General features: G+C 42.3%; 1 protein-coding gene across 1 annotated transcript in view; it reads right to left on the reverse strand.

Annotated features, from left to right (window-relative positions):
- SPATA7 (spermatogenesis associated 7) overlaps positions 1 to 22,267 on the reverse strand; it is a 97,999-nt gene that overhangs the window by 65,752 nt on the left and 9,980 nt on the right. Inside the window, exons 3-5 of the mRNA XM_033953272.1 lie at positions 13,996 to 14,070; positions 6,279 to 6,371; positions 2,105 to 2,152 (exon numbers count right to left, since the gene is read on the reverse strand). Coding sequence (XP_033809163.1) covers positions 2,105 to 2,152; positions 6,279 to 6,371; positions 13,996 to 14,070 — 216 coding nt within the window. The remainder of the gene's footprint in view (positions 1 to 2,104; positions 2,153 to 6,278; positions 6,372 to 13,995; positions 14,071 to 22,267) is intronic.

Here is a 22,267-nt window from a genome sequence, read left to right on the forward strand (position 1 = left end):
TATGTATTCTTTGAACCTGTACAGTTAACGGGGTTTCTCTCCATGAAACATCTTGAAGGAGAGATAGTAACAACTTAAATCAAGTAAATTACTCCTGTGAACCACTCTCTGCTATCCGCCTATCTGAAAAAATTGGTATACAGTGGAACCTTGGTTTACGAGCATAATTCGTTCCAGAAGTATGATCGTAAACCAAATTGCTCGTATATCAAAGCAAGTTTCCCCATAGAAAGTAAGGGAAACTCGCTTGATTCGTTCCCCCCCCCCACCCCCCGAGGCCAGCAGCACTACTCTATCCCCCCGAGAACCGGCATTGCTCACCCAGCTCGCGTGATCCGGAATCCCCCCACCACAATTCGGCATCCCCCACATGATCCGGCACCCCCCACCCACCCGAACACTTCGCTTACCCTCCATCTGGCACACGACACCGGCACCAATGCACAGGATATGCCGGTGCCCGAAGATCTTCAGTCCTTTTTGCTGGGCCTTGAGCAACTGCGCATGCTCAAGACCTTCAAGTTCCCACTCTCTCCGAGATTCTCCGAGAATCTCAGAGAGACCGGGAACTCGAAGGCCTTGCATGCGCAGATGCTCAAGGCCCAGCAAAAAGGACTGCAGATCTTCGGGTACCAGCACCGGCATGTCCTGTGCATTGGTGCTGGTGCTGTGTGCCAGATGGAGGGTAAGCAAAGTGTTCGGGTGGGTGGAGGGTGCCGGATCGCAGCGTGGGGGGGGGTGCCGGAAACCCTTCGGTACAACAGAATCTACCTGATTTCTCACAGTTAGATTTTGATCCAGAATCACACCTAAGATCTTAATAGAAGAATGGACTGGATATAATGTTGCATTTAGAGTCAAGGAAGTCTTGAGTTTGGTATGGTGAGGCCAAAAAAAAAAAAAAAATTATTTTCTCAGAATTGAGATTCAGTTTAAATTCCAACATACACTTTTCAATGACCTCAAATACCTCCTCAATAATATGACTAATACTAGAAATTGAAGACGAAGTTGGAATTATGATAGTGATATCATCTGCATAGCTGAACAACTTGATACCAAGATACACATCCAGTTCCCTGATACCCTGAGGGTTCTTACTCAGGGAGCCCACAGACGGTAAGCTGGCTCCCAGGGGAACAGACCCTGAGCCCTGAAGTAACCCAAAGTTTGCCGACTCCACAGGTCTGCCCAAAGGTTTGTCCTGTGAGCTATATTCCAGTTCCACGAAACCTGTGTCCTTTCCCAAGGCAAAGAATCTCCAAATATGGGGTCTCAGGACACCAAAGCCTCAGAAAAAATGAACTTACAACTGAAAATGAGAAAAACTAAGCCGAGCAGATCACAGACACTTCTACATAGTTCGCTTGCACAAGGAAAAACTGAAGGGGGCACTCCACTCCACTGGCAACATGAGTAACACGCTTTTGCAAACCTGGTTCCTGTGTAGATGTAACAGAATAAATCTTAACAAATGTTAAGTTTTCCTCGAGAGTTAAGGAGAGCACCCGAGGAGGATGAATTTTACCTATGGGAAGAGGTTCTTCCCCTTTGGAAATCTGCAAAAACATTTATTATGCGATCTCAAATTTTCAGGTATAGGTTTACTCCTGAAAGTTCTCTCTCATGCTCTTATGTGGTTATTTAAGAGTTCAAATATGATGCAAAAATAAATTAATTAAAAGCACCATACAAAAAACCTCCCCACAATAAAAACACAAGCTTTTGAGACTAACGAATGCTACAAAGACTAGATAAAATCAGAAACAGATACACTTATTAACATTTCAGCCTAAACACAAATTTTAACTATATTATCCAATTAATATTATGTAGCCATTTCAAGAGTTATTTCTGGTTTCTATAATACAATGCTGAGTAATCATACTATATAGTTCTATCTAACCTTGATCCTTACAAAAGTACTACATCAGGTGCATTCCTTATTTCTACACTAGTCCTGAAATGCACTCTCTTTTTCATAGACAGCCCATAATCACAAACAATTTAGTGTGTAATCTCTTAGTCCTATGTTCATGTTTCTCACAACTCTGTATCTCTTGCGTAGTGAGGAGCTTTAAGACAATTTTAATTCAAAACTTACATTTAATACTTGTCAGCATACTCTTTGGCATAGAGGTGTCTACTGCAGCTGCAAAGAGAAGTAAAATGATAAATAAGCAGACTTTACTGGACATCTGTGATATTTAAAATCTTAAATTTTTCAAACAAGGCTAACTATTTTAATGCAACTACCAAATTAGTTTCTGAGTAATTTAACTTGACTGCAGGATAGGTGAAATTGCATTATAAAATCAGAGGAATGTTATAATGGATTCTTCCTAAGCAGAAGCCATCTCCCTCAAATCAGCAAGTAATTGCAAATCTTACTCACATAGAGCTAAATGTTTCCAAGGGCCTATTGTTACATGTTCTTGCCTTCATCATAATCTGCACCTAGAGGAAGTTTGTATAGCTGCTGAAAACACTGCTCATTATGCACTACATAAGATTATTAGAAACTTCTGAGCTGTCAAAAGAATATTTGAGATTTTAAGTTTTATCAAGGCTCCACTGCTGCAGCTCCAGCCTTTCAGCAGAACCTTTCCATGTGCTGTAGTATATCCACAATCCCTTACCGCAGGGGTGCCCAAAAGGTCGATCAAAGGCAATGCGAGTAACTCTGTTTAAATGATGTGAACTGCCTAGAACTCTCCTGGGTATGGCGGTATACAAAAATAAAGTTATTATTATTATGATAAACTCACGTTGCCTCTGCATTCTACCTGCATCCCGACATCGTAAACAGGATGCAGAAGCTCTGGACCGACCATCCTTCCTCTCCCTGATGTCAATTCTGATGTCAAGAGAGGAAGTTCCGGGCAAGCCAATCGCTGCTTGGCTGGCCTGGAACTTCCTCTCCGATGTCAGAATTGACGTCGAGAAGAGGAAGGTTGGTTTGGCCCAGTGCTTCTGCATCAAGGAGAGCTTGGGGTGGCGGTGGCTTGGGGGCCTGTTCCCCAATGGCGGCGGCAGTGACTTTGGGGAAAGCAGGGGAAAGAAAAAAAGGGGGCAGGCAGGCAGACAGAAAGAAAGAAAGGGGGGGGGGGCAGGGAGACAGAAAGAAAGGGGAGGTGGGCAGGGAGAGAGGAAGAAAAAGTTGGCGGAGGGAATGAGGTCTGGAGGAGAGGAAGCATACAGTAGGCTGAAAGAAGGGAAGAAATATTGGACGTACAGTCAGAAGAAAAAAGTGCAACCAGAGACTATGTCACACATATATAAAGACATTTGTGTGTGTATATTGTAATCCGCATAGATAATTTGTGATATGCGGGATATACATGTGTTAAATAATATAACAAATAAAGTTGACATTAACATTTCACAGTTTCAAGTTGCTTGTTGTACTTATGGGGATATTTTGAAAGCCTAACTGGCTGCGAGATCACCAGCAAGGCTTGAGAAATCCTGCAGTAAAAGGAGATTATGTACTTACCCTGGTAAACTTTTATCCAGTAGATAGATGAGACATTCTAGACCAGCGGATGGGCAACGAGGGCTGCAATCCAGTCGGGTTTTCAGGATTTTCCCAATGAATATGCAGGAGATCTATTTTTATATAATGGAGGAAGTGCATGCAAATAGATCTCCTGCATATTCATTGGGGAAATTCTGAAAACCTGACTGGATTGCGGCCCTCGTTGCCCACCCCTGGTCTAGACCAGTGGTTCCCAACCCTGTCCTGGAGGACCACCAGGATAGGCCTAATGAATATGCATGGAGCAGATTTGCATACCTGGCACCTCCATTATATGCAGATCTCTCTCATGCATATTCATTAGGGCTATCCAGAAAACCCAACTGGCCAGGTGGTCCTCCAGGACAGGGTTGGGAACCACTGCTTTAGATACCTTTTGGGCACTTATATCTGTCTTTACATCATCTAACCCAGTGGTTCTCAACCCTGTCCTGGAGGACCACTAGGCCAATCGGGTTTTCAGGCTAGCCCTAATGAATATGCATGAGAGAGATTTGCATATAATGGAGGTGACAGGCATGCAAATCTGCTCCATGCATATTCATTAGGGCTAGCCTGAAAACCCAATTGGCCTGGTGGTCCTCCAGGACAGGGTTGGGAACCACTGGTCTAGACAGTAGGGTTATTTTCCTTTAGCCGCATGCTGCAGAAGGAATCCACTCCAGATTTTTCACTCTGCCTTTGTTATACTTCACTGGACTCTCTAGCTCCATCTTCAGTCACTTCCCAAGCAAGTAGAGCCCAATACATGTGAAATAGAGACACCTGTAGCAATAGGCTCAAACAAATTGTTCTCCTCAAACAGTAACTAAACAGTACCATTAACCTCCAAGAAAGGCTTCAAAGGAGTTCAGAAATTACTCCCCAATAAATGGAAACATATATACAAATGCTTCCCAGCACCCAAGGGCTGACAGGAATCCAACAATCAGCTTGGAGAAGCATAAACAAACTGAAAATTGTAATCAGGCGCGGTAAAGACAAGGCAGGAGTCTAGAATGTTTCACCATCTACTGGAAAAGAGCTTACCAGGATAAGTACATAATCTCCTTTCCAGTGCAATAGGTGAGACATTCTAGACAGTAGGGACATACAAAAGCAGTCCCCCAAAAAGCTAGGGTGGGCTTGCTGTGCTGACCCATAAGACCGAGGAACCAGAGGGAGGAGCCTACCTAAGATGGTGGCCTGAAGGCATTAGGCTGAACGTCATCATGCCTGTTACTAACTATGGTAAGGTGGAAATCTAAGACTTGGGTTTTCCCTGCGGAACCTGGGCAGCAGCAATTACCTGACCCAATAGTTGCGTTCGTTGAACACGGGCCCCAAAAAGAACCTGTGCTGTCCACCCCCCATCACAAATACACCAGGTATACATATACTTTTTAAGGGGCAGAAGGATCAGGCTAGTTCAGGGAGGAGGGCGGGGGCGCCATTGGACACCATGACAAAGCTGATGCAGAAAGATTTCAGGGGCATAAACTTCAAGATGGGTTGGGTCATCCCCTTAGCTAACCCTTCTATGCCCCCTCAGACCTGGTGATATACTTAACTCTGCTCAGTAGACATCAGTGCACAGTTGAAAAAGTGTTCTGCATTGCAATGATGTCTACCAAACAAGTATACTTCAGCAGAGAAACCCTTCCTGCATAGTGTGGCCAGTAACAAGCATGCAGAGCAGACTACTACTATTAAATATTTCGATAGCGCTACCAGACGCACGCAGCGCTGCACAGTCACAAAGAATAAGAAAACAGTTCCTGCTCAAAAGAGCTTACAATCTAAATAGGCAAGACAGACAAACAGGATGTCATGGATACAGTTAAGGGTTGGATACAGTTGGCTGGGTTGGAGGGCAGAGGGGAGTACGTAACAATCAAGCCATTGATGAGGTTGGCTCTTATTGGTGGAATGAGGCATTATGACATCACAATCTCAGCTCTGCTTCCTAAAGACTGAAACTCATCACACTACTACTATTACTATGAATTACTTCTATAGCGCTACAGAGCTGTACAGTCAATCCCTGCTCGAAAGAGCTTACTGTCTAAACCAGGGGTGTCCAATGTCGGTCCTCGAGGGCCACAGTCCAGTCGGGTTTTCAGGATTTCCCCAATGAATATGCATGAGATCTATTTGCATGCACTGCTTTCAATGCATATTCATTGGGGAAATCCTGAAAACCCGACTGGACTGCGGCCCTCGAGGACTGACATTGGACACCCCTGGTCTAAACAGACAAGACAAACAGGATGTCATGGATACAGTTAAGGGGAACTGTTAATCAGCTGGCTGGGTTGGAGGGCAGAGGGGAGAACAGGACAATCAAGCCATTGTGACATCACTGATGAGGTTGGCTCTTATTGGTGGAATGAGGCATTATGACATCACAATCTCAGCTCTACTTCCCAAAGACTGAAACTCACACTACTACTATTACTATGAATTACTTCTATAGCACTACCAGATGCATGCAGAGCTGAACAGTCAATTCCTGCTCGAAAGAGCTTAAAGTCTAAACAGACAAGACAGACAAACAGGATGTCATGGATACAGTTAAGGGGAATGGTTAATCAGCGGGCTGGGTTGGAGGGCAGAGGAGTAGTGTTAAGGATTGAAAGCTATATCAAAAAGGTGTGTTGTTAACCACATGTTTCTGCCTGCGATATTTGTTAAACACTGTTTTCAGCAGTTGACATGCCTCTTAAAATGTTGGTGATTAAACAAGCATTAATATATTTACCTTTAGCAGAAAGTATTCTATTGTAGTGAGCAAGCATGTGATCTTGGATTCGAAACTGATCACTCAATCTGCCAGAAGAGCCAGTGCAGAAAGCTATAACATTAGAACATATTTCATAATTACAAAAACTTTAATGTGGTACATAAAATTTTTTTTTTTTTAAATCAACATAGCCAATTAAAGCAGCAGATTACAAAGTAATACAAGGTTCATTCAACACAGTATTCTTTGTATTTTATGCCCCTGTAAATGTATAACTTTTGTAACCCCAAAGATCTCTGCGTTCTTCCGATCAAAATTTATTAACTTTGAAAATCATTGGAACGAGAAGAGCAGATATGTTTACTGTTACAGGTCCACAATGGTGGAATTCCCTTCCCCAGTATATTAGAATAGAACGTGACATTTCAGCATTTAAAAAGTTATTAAAAACTTACTTGTTTAGGGATGCTTCTGATCTCTAAACTTCTAAATTTTTCAATTCTATTTTAATTAATATTTATGAAGTGTGCTTTGAATAATTTTTACCCTACCTTTTGTACTTCCCTTTTTTTCTATACCCTAATTGTAACTCTACCCCCTTTCCTATCTCTCATGTTAGTCTTTATTGGATTTTATTGTTATTATGCTAAAGTTGTTTATTATTATGTACATCGCCTAGAAATTTGAAATAGGCGATTCATCAAAAGTGAAATAAACTTGAAACTTGAACTTGAAACTTGAACTGTTTCAGTATTTTCTTTTTTTTTTTTTTTTTAATTTTTAACTGTTTATTGAAAAAATGCAAAAGTCATACAAAATATAAAATACTTCAAAATCACTGGTACAGAGCAATCAGTTGAAACAGCACTCTTCGTAACAATGCCAAGCAATAGCATGAGAACATAGCAGTACCAGGATCTAAACCCCCTATTCTAAATCTCCCAAGTATCCCCCCCCCCAACTCCCAAACAGCATATACAATCAACAGTGGAAAGAAGCCAAAGAATGTTAATCAGAACATGGGGTACAGAGGAACAAAAATAATGGTTAATATGAAAGTAAGTTAACCATCCCGTCTAGTCTTCCAGGCAACATAGGGTTTCCACCGATGCATGAACATACCCAATGTGTGCTGGCGTATGGCAGTCAACTGAGACATACGAAATACGTAATCCATTTTAGCAATCACCTGCAATTTGGATGGTATAACATCTTGACGCCATGCTGCAGCCAAAACCAACCATGCTGCGGTAACCAATGGGGCAATGAGAGAGGAAAATCGGGAAGGGACTCCCTGTGGCAACAAATTTAACAGAGCACTCCCCCGCTCTTTGACCATGAGCACCCCACAAATGTCCAAGATAACCGAAAATACCTTATCCCAAAAGGGACCCACCTTTGGACAGGCCCACCAAATGAGTTCAAACGTTCCTGAGGCCCCACAGTTATGCCAACAGTCATCCGGGAGAGCGGGATTAATCCTATGCAGTCTTTCAGGCGTGTAGTACCAGCGATATAGCATTTTATAGCCATTTTCCACCATATTGCTGGCAATAGATGGTTTAAGGAGAGAGCGGAGAATACGTTTCCACTGTATAGGAGTAAAGGTTCGGCCCAAAAGATCTTCTCAATATGCAAAATAATGCCTGGCAGGATTATCATGCAAAAGAAGTAACCCATATAATCTAGAGATACATCCTCTCCCACTCGAAGCCTCCCATACTTTATTCCAAGCTTTCGAATCCACAAGAAGATCCGGCAAGGCCCTTCGACTGAGAAAATCAATCACCTGATTATATTGTAACAAATCCGCTCCCCTTATACCATATTCCTCTTGCAAATGAGCTGGCGGAATCAAAGTACCATCCACCACAAACTGTCCCAAGGTACACAGCCCCCCCGCTTCCCAAGATTGAAAACGAGAATCAATGTTGCCAGGCAAAAACCCCTCTGCAATCCTCACTGGTGTCTGAGAGAAATACACCTTACCGGGAAACAATTTCTCCCGAAACAACAGCCACACACGCAAAATTACCCCTATCACCGGATTGACCTTGCGAGCCATCACCCGAAGCTTATGTAAAGTATACCACGGTATGGAACGTAAGGAAATATCACCCAAAAACCAGGCATCCAGTTGTATCCAAGTCCTATGGGCTCTTGCTGCCAAGCCAATAAATATCGCAGCTGAGCTGCCAGAAAATAATAATAAAAATTGGGAACCGCCATACCACCCCTATCCCGTGATTGAAATAACATTGAACGGCTAACCCGTGGAGGTCTCCGCTTCCAAATATAAGAGAAAAGCATTCGATGTAAATGATCAAAGAACGTCCTGGGGAGAAAAATTGGCAGCGCTGTGAAAAAATAAAGGAAACGCGGCAAAACCATCATTTTAATCACGTGAACCCTCCCCATCCAAGAAATAGAAAGTTTTTCCCACCGGTCTAAATCCTCCCTCACCTGTTGTAATAAGCGGGGATAGTTAGCATCATATAGAGAAGACGGTTTTGCCATAAGATGAATACCCAAATACTTCAAAGAGGAGGTTGTCCACCGAAAAGGAAAACGGTGTTGTAGATCCACACGATCTTGGTCTCCGACAGTGAGATTAAGAATTTCCGATTTAGCCATATTAACTTTGAGGCCAGAGACCTGTCCATAGTCAGCCAAAGCCGTCACTATTCCCTGAAGCGACTCCCCTGGATTGCGAAGCGTGAGAAGAATATCATCTGCAAAAAGAAGTATTTTCTGTTCTTGTCCTCCACTAACGATACCCTCAATATTAGGATACTCTCGCACCCTCTGAGCAAACGGTTCCATAGCTAGCACAAAGAGGAGAGGCGACAGAGCACACCCCTGTCTCGTACCTCTAGCAAGCTCGAATTCAGCACAATAGGCACCATTCACCTTAAGAGAGGCCAGAGGCCTAACATACAAAGAGCGAACCCAATCCAGATATTGACCTGATATTCCCATAGATGATAACGTCCGAAACAGGAAAGGCCAGGAGACCCTATCAAAGGCCTTCTCTGCGTCTATTCCTAAAATCAAAGCAGGGTCCTTACGTGCCATCGCGGAATTAACAATATGAAACACCCTGCAAAGATTATCAAATGTCTGTCGACCCTGAACAAAGCCCGCCTGATCATCCTGTACCAATTCACCCAAATAACGCTGTAGACGACGAGCCAGCACGCCCGTAAAGATTTTATAATCCGTGCCAAGTAGTGATATAGGACGATACGACGCAATTCCTCTCCCCCCGATAGACCATTAAAGAATTCCGTAAGCGGCTTAACCAAGAGTGAGCTAAAACATTTATAAAATTTATTGGAAAAACCATCCAGACCAGGTGCCTTTCCCATAGGCAAAGCCTTAATAACTAGAAGCGTTTCCTCCTCCTCTATAGGCCGAGATAACCAATTCGCCTGTTCCAAAGATAGTTTAGAAAGCGACACTTGAGCCAAATAATCATCCATCTCCTAGTCCTGTACCAGATCCTCCTCTCTGTACAACTCAGTAAAATAGTGAGTGAGGACATCCCCAATCTCGCCAGAGGAGTTATGCAACGTACCATCCGAGCTCTTTAATTGAAAAATATAATTTTGTTGGCGCTGTTTACGGAGCTTATGAGCCAAAAGACGCCCCGCCTTATTACCCGATTCAAAATATCTTTGCTTCAAAAATTCAAGTCTCTGTGAAACATCCTTCAACTCTAGCTCCTGAAGAGTCCCCTTCACTTTTCGGATCTGACACAACACTTCCCCATTCCCCCCAGTCCTCCTATGTTGAGCCTCCAAATTCCGCAGCTGAACCCTAAGCTCACTCTCTTGTTGAAGTCTCTCTTTCCGACGAAATGCCGCCAATGATATAATCCTACCCCTCATGACACATTTAAGTCCCTCCCAAAACAGGATTGGAGATATCTCTTTCGTGAGATTAAATTGAATATATTCTTTAAGATTATCCACAAGCTGAGAGACATTAACCGGATCCAACAATAGTCCTTCATTCATACGCCAAAAGTGCTTACCATGACTCCCCGCTTTATGCAACAACGAAAACCAGACCGGGGAATGATCAGACCACACCCGAGATGCCATGTCCACCTCATCCACCCGTAGCAATATATCCGCAGAAACCCCCCAAAAATCAATTCTTGAGTATGAATTATGCACCCCAGAAAAATAAGAATAATCCCGCTCTCCAGGATTGCGATGACGCCAAGGATCAGTCAAGCCCACTGTCGAAAAAGGTCCAATAATTTTTTCCTATCCTGATGACCATAGGACGCACCACCCGCGGAATTGTCCAAAGATGGGTCCCATGTTAAATTAAAATCCCCCCCATGACCACATGACCTTCTACCAAATCCTGCATCACCCGTCCCAAAGATTCAAAAAAAGAACCCTGCTCCTTATTAGGAGCATAAATATTAACACAGGTAAAAAGTTCCTCCTGAATAGTAACTTTTACAATAATATAACACCCCAATTTATCCCGAACCACTTTATGCACGACAGGAGCCAAGTCTTGTGCTATAAAAATTCCCACCCCATTCTTTCTGCCTGCAACTGAATTAGAGGCCAGATACATATGTGGGTATTTCTTATGATGGAGATAGTGTTCATGCATCGGTCGGAAATGTGTCTCCTGTATGAATCCCACTCCCACCTGCAAACGAATAGCTTCCTTAAACAATAATTGACGCTTCCTGGGAACATTTAAGCCCCTCACATTAAATGACATCCATCGTACCATAGTGTAACCATCTATAGAAGCCAGCTGTATACCTCCCAAAAAACCCCCAGTACGCAAAACAAAAATCCCAGTCCACATAATCCACTGCTGATACAACCACTGAAAAACAATATTCAATATCCCAACCCCAACATCAAACCCAACCCACCCCCCTCCCCCCAGAAACCACACCTGCAATAAACTTCCAACACCCCCCCTCCTCACCCAGCTACCTTCAAAGTCCCCTGCATTCGCACAGAGCCCACCCCGCCGCACACACAGTCCCCATTCAAATAAAGCCAACCACACACCCATACTCAAACCCAGCTGGAAAAAGAACCCCCAACCATTAGAGAGCCCCCAGTACACCCACCCCTATGCATAGAGCAGATCTAACTGGATTACACAACAGTGAGTCCTATCACACACTGAAAACCCACAGTCAAGCAGAAAGCATCAAGTAGGTAAAGTCACTGCAGCCGCATCAGAATTGCGCTGAAGTCGCTGTCCACTCTTTTCTCCTCGGCGCCATCTGGACTGGCTCACACTGCCACTGCGCTGTGGTAGGGCCCCTGCCGGGCGAGCCTCCTCCACCGACCACAGTGCGGCTTGTTGCAACAAGAGCTTGGCCTCCTCAGGAGTCGAGACTTTATGAACCTGATTTTGCAAAGGAAAAGTTAATCCAAACGGATAGTTCCATTTATATCGAATTTGATGAGCCATCAAACACTTAGTCACATCTCGAAATTCCCTCCGCTTCCTGAGGGTAAGGGCAGACATGTCAGCATACAATTCAACTTTGGCTCCTTCCCAGTCTATATGTCCCACTCTCCGTGCCGCCGCTAGTACCTGTTCCTTTAAAGGAAACCTATGAAAATAGGCTATGAGATCTCGCGGACGGTTCAAAAGTGTAGTCCCCACAGCCCAATGTACTCTCTCAAATTCCAGAGTAGAGGGGGTCACCGTAGGATCATCAAGTTGTAAGAATTTTTCACAGATAGCACGCATGGTATCCTCCATCTTTAATGAGCCACTGCGCTCCGGCACTCCCCGGGCCCGCAAGTTGTTACGCCGGGCCCTATTTTCCATATCCTTAGCCTTCAATAATAGCTCCTCATATTTATCCTCCAGTCTCTTGCAGTGCTGTTGTAAATGTAAAATGTCACCATCATGGTCAATAACACGCTCTTCAAAATCATTTAATCTTTGACCCATATCCACCACCGTTTTCCGCAATGCTGAAACATCAGAGTGCAGTTCCTTTTGCATCAACATCATCGTGTTTTTGAGATCTGCAAACCAACCTTTTAATTCCACTCGGGATACGGGCAAATCCACCTCAGGGGACCCTGAAGGCGTTCAGGAACGCAGCTCTCCCTGCACGGGTAACGGCTCACTACAGGGGCGGGACAAACAGGTCGCATCCCCAAGCGTCGTCGCTTGAAAAGCGAACGTATGCAGGTCGGTCTGCAATTTTTTCGCCGCCGCAGCCATCTCCAATCCCCTACACAAAGTCGGAAAAGCAGAAACCGCTCAAGGCAGGTTACAAAAGCGCCAATGATAGCTAATTAAAGCTGGGTGAAGAGGAGCTCGATTCTCACACCGCCATCACCCGGATGACGTCACCGGAAGCCGGTTTCAGTATTTTCAATATTTGATTATTATTTTACAAGGTTTTGTTTGTATTGACCTTGATATATACAGTATAAATAGTATTTTCAAATTATTTGTTCAAATTATTCTGCACTTCAACAACTGGCTCTTTTTCTCAAGCTCTTCTGTTCAGCATCTGCATTCTTAATCACCTTAGTACAGCCCAGAGGAATAAAAAAAACTTGCAATAAAAGTTCACATTGCCAGCTTTTAGCACAATATCAATACTGTTATTCTATTACATAGTTTGAGATCTAGTTGTGATGAGATCAAACCACATTATTAAAAGCTGGACCATCAACTCCTTGCATTTCTTACTGAAACCATGTTAATTCCTCAAATATTTTATTACTTTAATAGTCTATTTAAAAAAAACCCAGAATGATGTACAATCAATTTTTAAATCATGATCCAATTAAAATAATGGACCAGAATAATCCCAAAATAAATAGCTTTTTTTTAGGATTTAAAAGCACTGTGGGCAGAATTCTAATTCATTAAGATGCCTATATTTTGGAACTTGTAATGGAATTTGATTTTCCACTTAGGCAGACCTTTAACCAAAGTACAAAAAAAAAATCTTCCAAGATAAAAGAATTAGATAAAATTTGATTTTACAATAAAACCTCCTTACTTAACGTCTGCTAAAAAATGCCCCACAGTTGGGAATAAAAGCAAAAATTATAGGCTCTTTTACTAAAGCTTAGTACATGCTAACAAATTTACCCCCTTTTTTACTAAGGCACGCTAGCTAAATCGGCTAGTGTGCCTTAGTGCGTGCTAAATGCTAAGAAACCCATTTTATATCTATGGGCTTCTTAGCATTTAGCATGTGCTAATTCCATTATTGCACACGATGCTTTGATAAAAGGGACCCAATAAGACCTACAGTAATAGTCTGCTTATAATATACATTAGAAAATAATCCACTAGCTGGAAGAGATCCTGAGATCCTTCAGATAATTAACTCCCCTTTTACAAAACCGCAGAAGAGGTTTTTAGCGCCAGCCAACGTACTAAATGCTCTGTCTGCACTGCTCCAATGGTCATAGAGTTCCTATGAGCATCGGAGCAGTGCAAGGCATTCAGCTTGCCAGCCAGTGCTAAAAGCCTCTTCTGCACTTTTGTAAAAAGGAAGGGGGGGGTGTATATGAGAAATGTAAACAAGACATCTGCAGTCCACAATAAAAGCATAAACAGCCACAAGATCTTGTACAGCATTGGTCCCATCCTACAAATTTTATTGTGTAAAGAGGAGTAAAAATGAATGTCACAATGTCATCAGAGCAGAGAGAAATAACGTATATAAAAATATTCAGCACTTAAGATTTTTACTTACCATTGCTCTGAATACTCAAATGTCCTCTAAATGGGCTTGCCAGACCAGATTTGGGAATAGATGGAGATTTGCTCGCTTAAAGAAATAGTAAAGAAATAAATCAGAAAGTAGCAAAAAAAAAAAAAAAAAAAAAAATACAATTGAACATGAGTGCAGAAAATCTTCTAATAAAAGATGGATTTTTTATTAACACATACACCCAAAACTGCATAAGACTCTCCAAATGTAAAACAGAGGACACCATTAACTAATACAAATACTGGTGCAAATCCAGGGTTTAGATTCAGGGGTATCAAACTCAATCACATAAGAGGCCGAAAACTAAAACATAGGCTAAGTCATGGGCCAAATTTTTAAATTAAGATATTTTGTCTTAGTAGAAGTATAGATCTTTCATCGGATTACAGTGGCTCTGTGGTGTGGTGTAAACAAAATTAATAAAAGACTTTTCCTCTCTCTTTTAGATCCTAGTTCACGCTTGCTGTCTAACACCAGCTCTGGCAGGATACACATTTCAAATCTGACATATTGTAATCAGAAAATAGAAAATAAAATTATTTTTTCTACTTTTTGTTGTCTGGTCATTTTGTTTTTCCATCATCTTGGTCCCAGTTTCTCTTTCTGCTTTTTGTCTTATCTTCTACTATTGTAATTCTCTTTCCAGTGTCTGCTGTCCATTTTTTCTCTTCTCTCTTCTCCCAAGTCAGCTTTCTTAACTTTTTCTTTTTTGCCTCTGTCCACTCAAATCTTGCTCTCTTTATCACCCTTCATATTGCCATCAAGAACTACTGTGTTATGATGAAACTTCATGTAAGGTGGATCTGCTACTAGGGTGTGAAGCTCTCTAACTCTGCGACCTAAAGTAACTGCCACCAAAAACAAGACCTTCCAGCTTATATACTTCAGATGACATGAATCAAGCAGCTCAAAAGGCACTTTCATCAGCTAAGTGAGGACAGCATTGAGGTCCCATGACAAAGTCAAGAGTTTTTATGGAGGACTTATATCAACAGCAAACCTCTCATAAATTGAACTAGAGGCTGTACAGAGATGGGCTTACCCTCTAGTCTACACGGTGAAGGTAAGCACCGATTGAACTAAGGTGAACTCTTATAGAGTTAGTTTTTAAGCCAGACAGAAAGAAATAGAAGGTACTCAGACCTCCTCCACTTATAAGTATAGCACTTCTTAATGGAATTTTTTCTGGAAGCCAGCAGTATTCTGGAGAAACCCTCAGATAGTTTAAGGGATGCATCCAAGCCAAGGGCAAGGGATTAGAGGTTGGGATGCAGAAGAGATCCCTCATTCTGTGTAATGCGAATCGGAAAACACTCCAATTTCCATGGTTCTTTGGAGGACAACTCCAGAAGAAGATGGAACCAGATCTGCCTTGGTCAATATGGCACAATGAGAATCATGGTTCCTCGATCCTGCTTGAATTTCAGCAGTCTTTCTTATTAGAGCGATTAGAGGATATACATACATAAGACCTACCCCCCAACCAGGAAAGAAAGCATCTTGTGTGAGCCTGCCATGTGTTCTGATGCTGAAGCAGTACCGAGGGACTTTGTTGTTGAGATGAGTGGCAAAGAGATCCACTGAAGGAGTGCCCCACTTTCAGATGATCTTGAAGGCAATGCCAATATTGAGGAGCCACTTGTATAGTTGCATCACTCTGCTCAGCCTGTTCATCAGACTGTTTACTTTTGCTGCCAGGTATGTGGCTGCTTCCTGACATAAGAGGTAGGTTCATATACCCACCCATCCCAGCTTGCTGAATAAATTGCAATCTGATTGTCAGTATTAATGAGAACAATTTGGTTTAACAGCTAATCTCTGAAAGCCTTTCAAGCATGCCAAATTGCCCAGAGCTCTAGGAGATTGACGTGAAACTGGGTCTCCTGAGTTGACCAGTGACCCTGGATGTGAAGCCCATCTACATAGGCCTCCCATCTTCCAGGAAGAAGAAATGGGATTGGAAGTTCCAGTGTCAAATTGGATCGAATTATCCATCAGAGAAGCAATTGTGTGAACTCTGAGATTACCAAGATGACATCTGCAAGATTCCTCATAGCCTGACACCACTAGGAAGCTAGGATCCATTGGCTGCCCCACAAGAGGAGGCAAACACTGTTGAGATCATGTGGCCCAACAACCTCAACATTTGTCAAACCTGTACTTCTTGGGTATCATGCTTAAAGGACCAATGTTGGAGCTTCTTTACCTTTGCTCGGTGCCAACAAGGACAAAGTGGAATCTGGATACGTCCTCGGTGTCAGGTACAAAGATGCTTGGTCTCAACGGACGCTACTGGTACCTGATATCAAGGCAGGGAGTGATCTCCTCAATGTTGTCACATTCCCAGAAACCATGGAAAACCAAAGCTTTCAATGCTACTGTAGATGGAACAAACCTGCATTATGAAAAGTTTCTCCAGCAATGCCTCTCTAATTTTTTGAGTTCTCTTCTTCATTTGAGCAAAAAGATAACATATAGAGGACTTATGATCAGGACCTAGACAGGTTAGGCACCTATCTGGCCAGGAAAAAAATAAAGAAACTGAAAATAGCCAAAAAAATCTTAAGAAAAAAAGAGAAATGGAACAAAACTAAAGAAAAAAGGAATAGCCTGGTGGTTAGTGCAGTGGAAGGAGAACCTGGGTTCTAACTTCACTGTAGCTCTTTGTGACTCTGGGCAAGTCACTTAACCCTCTATTGCCTCTACCTGTATATAATTTGTAAAACACTTTGACTAGTCATAGAAAAGGTGGTATATCAAGTCTCATCCCCAAATAAAGGAGAGTCCCACGCTACTCAAAGTAAAAAAGGAGAGGCGGGAAAGGAAAAGTCTCCCTAAAGAGAAAAGCGCTCGTGTCAGCAACCGAAGACATGCCTTCACAACTCTAAGGAGAACGTGAAACTACAGGTCTCACACAAGTTAGGAAGGCAGGCACTCGTGCATGTGCAGTGGGGGCCTGCCAAAGGCTTCTAGAATTTACAGAATGCTAGGTAGCATCTGCTCTGGGGTTCCGTCAGTGATGTCATCCACATGTGAGAAGACAATGTCCTGTTTGTCCTTGGAGATTAAAATGAAGACTGTGCTTTATCATGATTAATAGAGGCCTTTTACTTTCATCTGTAGTAGTGGCTCATTAACTGACACACCTCAGTATAATTTATTTATTTATTTAATTTTATATACCGCTCTCCCAGGAGAGCTCAGAACAGTTTCCATGAATTTATAATGGCGATATTGATTATACGTAAAAATAAACAGAGAAATAGAAATTATTTTGACATATATTTATTTATTCATTCAATTTATTAGCTCGTCCTCCGAAAGAAGCTCAGAACAGGTTCTGGTTTCTACTGGTAGGCTCAGTATTAATCTTATTTTCTTTATTTATTTTCTCATTACAAAACTCTCCAGTGTTTTGGGGAGCTTGTTATTTGTTCATCATAATATGATCTCTAGAGAATTGCACAATAATGATTACCTTTTGTTTTGATTTGTTTTCATGCACTGATATTATTGTCATAGTTTCATTCTATTTTAACTCCATAATATTTTTCTATACTGCAAGCATGTCCTAACTGGATTGCCAAGTGCTATGTCAACAAAATGAGTGATTTACACCCATTAGATATAAATGACAAAATAGGCTTTTTAACTATCTAGTATTTCATACATAAATAAGCACATAAGCTTTGCCTCTGCCGAGTCAGACCATAGGTCCATCATGCCCAGCAGTCCGCTCCCGCGGCGGCCCCCCAGGTCAATGGCCTGTAGTGATCTATTACTCTACTACTCTATTACTTTACAGCCTTTTGTACTGAATAGTAACCCTCTAGTTGTACCCCTGGATCCCCTTTTCCTTCAGGAACTTGTCCAATCCCCTTTTGAACCCCAAAGTCGTACTCTGCTCTACCACCTCCTCTGGAAGCGTATTCCAGGTGTCCACCACCCTCTGTGTGAAGAAGAACTTCCTAGCATTTGTTTTGAACCTATCTCCCTTCAATTTTTTTGAGTGCCCTCTAGTTTTTGTTGCCCCCACCAGTCTGAAGAATCTGGCCCTCTCTACCTTCACTATTCCCTTCATGATCTTATAAGTTTCTATCATATCCCCTCTAAGTCTCCTCTTTTCCAGGAAAAAGAGCCCCAGCTTCTCCAGCCTCTCAGCATATGAGAGGTTTTCCATGCCCTTTATCATTTTTGTCGCTCTCCTCTGGACCCTCTCGAGAATCGCCATATCCTTCTTAAGGTACGGTGACCAGTACTGAATGCAGTACTCCAGATGCGGTCGCACCATCGCCCTATACAGCGGGAGGATTTGCTGTGTCCACTCCAGTCGATTGAATGGTATCCCTCACGTAAAGTGCTATTCCTCCTCCTTTCTGTTGTGTCCTGTCTCTTCGGTAGAGCTTGTACCCTGGTAGTGCTGTGTCCCATTTGTTGTCCTCGTTTCACCATGTAAGGTTGAACATTGATCATGATCGTTATGGTTGTCTGGGTCTTGCTATACCTAAGAAAGAGGAACCGATGTTTCGGTCACCATGCTGTGGCTTCTTCAAGGTATGTTGTGAGGTCTGGTTTGTCTTTATACAGTGGGTTCTCAAACCTGATTGGTTGAGGTACGAGAAAGGTGGAAGATTTTGGCAGAATATTGAGGTAGAAAACCTGTTGGAAGGGGGGGAAGATTTTCTTTGTCACATTCTAAAACTCGGTGGAAGGGGTGTTCATCCTTTGTGCCACTCCTTTTCACACTTATGTTCTTTTGAATGAATGAGTGGCTCCTAAGGAAACCACCCATCTCAAAACCCAATCAATCAGGTTTCAAAATCCACTATATAAAGAAAAAATATAACATACTCTGAAGAAAGCCATGGCACAATGGCTAAAATGTTGGTCACACTTGCTTGGACATGGCAAGACCTGCTAACTGCATCAATCATTATATCTGCTTCAGAAATCTAAGAGAACATTGTTTTCATGTTTAGTCAAAAGGGCATGAAACAAGAACAAATTAAAGCCAAAATTATACCAAATTAAATTCATCCACTACATACTGTGACAATGCTTATCAATCTTTTTATGCCTGTGACCCCATGATAACAGCAAAATAAAATTGTGTGACCCCCTCAAGATCTGTAAAGCAAAATTAGAGAAATCAGAATGGCTAACCAACAGAGGAGGAAACAGAAGAGGCAACATCAAAATTATGGAATGGCCTGAACAGCTAAAGAACTGGAAAACTAGACCGAGAACCACCCCTGGCCCCAATAGAGCATCCAACTTTTGGCTCACTTAACACTGCTCCACCAAGATTTAACAGACTTCAAAAATCAATTGTTCAGACCACCAGAATTAAGATCAAACACATAAGAACATAAGAATTGCTGCTGCTGGGTCAGACCAGTGGTCCATCATGCCCAGCAGTCCGCTCACATGGCGGCCCTCTGGTCAAAGACCAGCACCCTAACCAAGACTAGCCCTAACAGCAGGAACTTGTCTAACTTTGGCTTGAATCCCTGGAGGGTGTTTTCCCCTATAACAGCCTCTGGAAGAGCGTTCAAGCTTTCTACCAGTCTCTGGGTGAAGAAGAACTTTCTTACATTTGTATGGAATCTATCCTCTTTCAACTTTAGAGTGCCCTCTCGTTCTCCCGACCTTGGAGAGGATGAACAACCTGTCCTTATCCACTAAGTCTATCCCCTTCAGTACTTTGAATGTTTCGATCATGTCCCCTCTCAATCTCCTCTGTTCGAGGGAGAAGAGGCCCAGTTTCTCTAATCTTTCGCTGTACGGCAGGTCCTCCAACCCCTTAACCATCTTAGTCGCTCTTCTCTGGACCCTTTCAGGTAGTACCGTGTTTTTCTTCATGTACAGCGACCAGTGCTGGATGCAGTACTCCAGGTGAGGGCACACCATGGCCCGGTACAGCGGCATGATAACCTTCTCCGATCTGTTCGTGATCCCCTTCTTTATCATTCCTAGCATTCTGTTTGCCCTGCAAGCCACCATCACTTTACTTAGGGCCTGTTTTACAAAGCCACGCAGCAACAGCCCCAAAGCCCTTTAAATCTCTATGGGCTTTGGGGCCGTTACCACACGGCTTTGTAGAAGAGGGGGTTAGTTATCTAAGATTTATATGCTGTTCACAGCAATAAATGCAGATAGACTATATGATCATATAGAATTAAATATTTGGGAAAAGAGAACCATATGGAACCAAAGACAGCTGATAATGAATAAAGCTATTACGATTTGCTGTAAGAAAAATAGAAACCTCAAAATAGCAGCGATTATAAGAAAGCTTTTGATAGCATCCCACACTCATGGACAATAAATTTTCTTTACAAAGTGAATCCTGGATTAAGTACAGTATATCAAGTCTATCATGAAGTCTAGGATGATGCTTATCATTCCTAACATCAAGATTAGCAAGGAATAGTACTCCATGCATACCATCATGTACCGCATCTTAGTTAGGGCACTGGTCTTTGACCTAAGGGCCACTGAGTGAGCGGACTGCTGGGCATTGATGGACCACTGGTCTGACTAGCAGTGGCAATTCTTATGTTCTTATGTCAGACTCATTATGTTGTGTTCTTTTTTTATTTTCCTCCCAATGGGTGGGAAAGGATCAAAGATGTTTTCTTTAATCATTTGGCTAAATATGCTAATTAAGCATCTGAATCTATATTTAGATAATCCAACAGATCCAAGAGTTAAAGAATGGTTTGCTTTCTTAGATGCATTAGAACATTTTTTATCCTAGTATTCAAACTACTGTACTCATATTAAAAGGTCATCAATTGGACATCATCACTGGATTAGCTAAACATCATTCTCATAATATAATGATTATACTGAGCCAGTGGAATCCTATTCCATGATCTGATCATTTTCTTTTGGATTTTACCATTAATTGGAAGGAACAGTATGTTATTAATGTAGTACAAAAGAAAAACAGGGTAGTTCACTCTCAGAGAAAAGTAAACCTAACTGATTTTTGGAGTTTTGTAGAATTAAATCATCATAAAAGGAAACAATTCCTCATTAGATCTGATTAATAACTGGAGTTAAGTTTCCACACTAATATTTAAGAACGTAAGAATAGCCTTACTGGGTCAGGCCAATGATCCATCTAACTCAGTATCCCATCTTCATGTGGTCAATCTAGGTCACAAGTACCTGGCAAAAACACCAAATAGTAGCAACATTCCATGCTACCGATCCGTGGGCAACAGCAGACTATGGACATTTCCTTCAGGAACTCATCCAAACCTTGTTTTAAAAACCAACTATAGATGAATTAGTGTCCATTAAAAGACAAGTAAAGAAAGTTAGGCCTGGTATGGGATAGCTTACTTAAGCAATTACTATCTGTGGATGACCTGTTATTTCCTTTTATTGGAACCTGAGTGTGGATATTTTAGGCCAATATTTAAAAGTAGAGAAATTTGATATCCAATTAAATTTATCTGATAATGGTTATGAGCATTAGAATTGTACTGTCAACTGAAGGTTGCCCTTCTGACAGAATATGGGTCTCTATTCCCTGGAGAAGAGGAGACTTAGAGGGGATATGATAGAGTCTTACAAGATCATAAAGGGCATAGAGAGAGTAGAGAGGGACAGATTCTTCAAACTTTTGAACAATAAAAGATCAAGAGGGCATTCGGAAAACGAATGCTAGGACAGATTCAAAACGAATGCTAGGAAGTTCTTCTTTACCCAACGTGTGGTGGCACTTGGAATGCGCTTCCAGAGGATGTAATAGGGCAGAGTACGGTACTGGGGTTTAAGAAAGGATTGGACAATTTCCTGCTGGAAAAGGGGATAGAGGGGTACAGATAGAGGATTACTGTGCAGGTACTGGACCTGTTGGGCCGCCGCGTGAGCGGACTGCTGGGCATGATAGACCTCAGGTCTGACCCAGCGGAGGCATTGCTTATGTTCTTATGACAGTTGAACAATTGCTGGCAAGATATGCTATGGGGTCCTTTTATCAAGCCGCGCTAGCGGGGTTAGCGCGTTGGACATGCGCTAACCCCCGCAGCAGGCTAAAAACTAACGCCTGCTCAATGCAGGCCGCGGCAGGTGGTTTAATGTGCGTTAAACCCCTACCGCAGCTTGATAAAAGAACCCCTAAGTCTTCCCAACAGCTTGATTCTGCCCCCCCCTCCCCTTATTTAATGGTTTCAGATCCTTTATGTTTAAAAAAGCAATAGCCGCCTGGCTGAATCAATCTGTCCAAGGGAATTTTTCC

This window comes from Geotrypetes seraphini, chromosome 7 (assembly GCF_902459505.1).
Source record: "Geotrypetes seraphini chromosome 7, aGeoSer1.1, whole genome shotgun sequence".
Lineage (NCBI taxonomy): Eukaryota > Metazoa > Chordata > Amphibia > Gymnophiona > Dermophiidae > Geotrypetes > Geotrypetes seraphini.